This window comes from Chaetura pelagica, unplaced genomic scaffold, assembly GCF_000747805.2.
Source record: "Chaetura pelagica isolate M959 unplaced genomic scaffold, ChaPel_1.0 scaffold156, whole genome shotgun sequence".
NCBI lineage: Eukaryota > Metazoa > Chordata > Aves > Apodiformes > Apodidae > Chaetura > Chaetura pelagica.
Genome location: NW_009953694.1, coordinates 1,581,657 through 1,584,707, shown reverse-complemented (window position 1 = coordinate 1,584,707; position 3,051 = coordinate 1,581,657). Strand labels below are relative to the sequence as shown.

The 3,051-nt window shown below is 43.1% G+C and overlaps 2 protein-coding genes across 2 annotated transcripts in view; one reads left to right on the top strand and one right to left on the bottom strand.

Annotated features, from left to right (window-relative positions):
- The window catches only part of ANKRD22 (ankyrin repeat domain 22), an 8,649-nt gene extending 8,096 nt beyond the window's left edge, over positions 1-553 (top strand). The window contains exon 4 of the mRNA XM_010000366.1: positions 532-553. Within this exon, the coding sequence (XP_009998668.1) occupies positions 532-553 (22 nt within the window). The remainder of the gene's footprint in view (positions 1-531) is intronic.
- Positions 554-557: 4 nt separating this feature from the next.
- The window catches only part of LOC104391134 (lipase member K-like), a 6,650-nt gene continuing 4,156 nt past the window's right edge, over positions 558-3,051 (bottom strand). The window contains 2 exon segments of the mRNA XM_010000365.1: positions 558-650; positions 2,421-2,492. Of these exon segments, the coding sequence (XP_009998667.1) occupies positions 558-650; positions 2,421-2,492 (165 nt within the window).

Below are 3,051 nucleotides of genomic sequence, written 5' to 3'. Positions count from 1 at the left end.
AAGTGGCAAGGAAATACTTTGACCATGTGTAATTTTACCCTAGAAAATTTCTCAGATGGTGTGCATGGACAGAAGTGACCAAGTCTATCTCTGGAGCCTTCCTGTCCGTGGAAAGCAGCTTGCCCTGGTACAGCACGAGACACTGCAAGTCAAATGTGCTGCTTCAACAAAATCATTGTCAGCCAATTGGAGAGATTGCTGCAGCTCTGAGATTCACTTCACCTCTCAACAGAAAGGCAGACCTTGAGGATTTGTGGGGAAATGAAGAGCTCCATCGGAATCCCATCTTGAGTGTAGCTCTGAGTCATTTTGGAATGGCAGGTAAATGGATATGTCATTGGACACATCCCTGCATCAGTAGGGGAGATAAACTGAACTTGTGTTAGCTGTCTGCAAAGAGCTATGTCTTGTCTTCAAATAGGGTTTTGCACTTATGAGTGTTAGGTTACATGTGAAACATTAGATCAGAGCACTCTCTCCCTCTTTCAGTGTCACGCAAGGTGTTAAAAATCTGAATGTTTCCGTTCTTAGTTTTGCCAAGGCTCAAGGATGAGTTTTCAGGAAATCCCACATTGCCTTACCTGGTTGTATTTCCTAATGTTTTCCTTAGAGCCATAGTCATAAGCTTGAAATTGGCCTGCGTATAAAATCTGTTAAAAGAACAGGTAAAATATAAGTGCTAGGAGAGCAAGAGGCAGAGATCGGGACACGTTTTACTGCCTGTGAGTGAAGCCAAGGCTCAGGCAGTGGACTATGAGTTACTCCCACCCCTTCCTCTAGTTGCAAGTTTCCAGGGATACTGAGGATTGATTGCCAGGGGAGCGGCTTCATTGCCTTTCTCCTTGCTAATGTTCTCTCCTCATCCTCAGCTGCCATCCTTGCTATGTTTTGGTATTCAAATTTGACTTGGCTATCTTAGCTAACTAAATGTGGAGTTCCTGTTTGTGATGCAGTGTTGGATTCAGTTTCCATGTGGAAAGAGGACCTGAATGCCTAGAATATGTCAGGGCTTTTACTAATCTAGCATAATGTAAGATCTCTCCATATTTGTCTTGTGGTTTGTGTGTCAGTTTTGTCTGGTCTGCTTACAGTAGTGGAAAAATTTCCAGAGGTTCTGTACTTCTTACAAGAGCTTGACTATAGATGACTTGCAGTTTTGAGGTGGGACGTTAGACAGAAGGTACCAGAGTTTTGGGATCTGCATTTAAAAGACATGATACATGCCCTGTAGGATCGATGAGTGAAAAATTATGCAGCCATCTGTTTGTTGTGGGATTTTGGTGGGGGGGAGGTTAATTGTGGTGGGTTTTTTTTTACCTACCTTTATTTTATTTTTTGCCTAAACCTGACAAATAATTTAATGTGTGAATGGCTGTATATAGTTCAGAGGGAGATAAATTCTGTTTAGAAGACCTTTACTTCAAGGCTTCAAGTAAGTGGTGATATGCTAAAAATCTGCTTCTGTCCTGCCTTTGCTGTTTTCTTCTAATCTGGTGTATCTGTGTTTGCTTTGTAGCCACTTAATAAGCTTTGGTTAGAGGCTGGGAAATTAGACTGCAAAGCCACTGCATGTCAATGGGTTGTCCCCATTTTCTGGCTCTGGGTACGTGCATCCTGCAGGACTAAATGCAGGGAATTTTTGTTGGGTGTCCTCAGTAGCACACCTATATCCTAGACCATATGAAGTGTTTGCAGAAAGGGGGAGTCAGCCTATAGGATGTATACAGATATGTTCTGGCTCAGCAGGTGCCCCTGTACGCATTCAGGAATATTTCTTGGCTGGAGCTGTTTTGTCTTGTTCTGATTCAGTCCATGAGCAGAGTAAGTTCAGATATGCCAGAGCGTATGTGGAAACCCACGTGGCTGTTGGGAACATCCCTGTAGAGCAACGTTGCTTGTAACGTACTCTGTTATTATAAGGCAGTTCCCCAGTTTGCTGTTGTGCCAGTAGAAGGGTTTGTGTGGTTAACTGGCTTTGGGAAGTGATCCAGGCTGCAATTACTCCCTTGGAAAAAAGAAATTGCTTTAACCTGGAACACTGCTTTGGCTCATCTCCTGGCTGCTCACGTTTCCACTATCCTCCAAGTGCCTAGACTGTGCTCACATTCACTTCTGTAGCTTTTAAGGCAAATGTCCTCATAAAAAAAAAAAGAAGGTTGGAAGCCAACAGAGCCCAACACGCAGAGAGGCCTGGTGCACCCTGGGGAAACCTCAGTGCCTGATATCAAGGGGACAGTTCAGGTAATGGTCTGGTGTGCCTTGGGAAACTGCTTCCTTCCTCCATGGCAGGTGCTCAGGGTGGGAGTGAGAAGACATGATCAGCCTTTTCCCAGATCCATCACCTCTGGACTTCCCTGCAGTTTGCTGGGTGCTCTAAAGCAGTACTAAGAGTCTGGTTATAAGTTAGCAGGCAGATATACCTGATGCCAGTGAAGAATGTTCTGTACTGAAGTTCCAGCAGGCGAATGTCCTACGTATGTATCTGTTCGACTCTGGAGAGAAAGCATTACAAAGGTAGGTATTAAAGCTGTGAAGGACCTGAGCAACATAGTGTTGCTGTTTAAAAAACCTCTTTTAGTTGGATACTGTTCAAATATTAGACAGAAAACTGAGAAATGGACTCATGAACAGCTGGGATATAGCATGTGCACTCTTTCTCCATAGAGGTGAATATTTTCCATGAAGAAAGATTGTAAGTTTCTGTCTTTCAGCAACAGTAGGGAAAAACCTTCCAGTCCTTACAGAGTATATTCCTCACCTCACATGAAACCCTCATGCATGTCCAAGTCTTTTGAAGATTTGGTTTTCTCTTCATTTTACTCCTAGGGCTAAAGAAGCCAGCTTATAAAACCTACTGTTTTTTCTTCTGTTTGCATTTTTAAAGTTCTGTTAGGTAGATTTCTAACTCCATCTTCCTGAATTCCTTGTCAGGCTTGCTATCTTGCCCTGACAACCACATTCATGACTTAACCCTTATCAGGAAAGCTCTTTAGCAGTTTATCTCTGCATTTCAAAAGGGCTGCAATGCTTGTAATTGCTTTTGCATTGAAC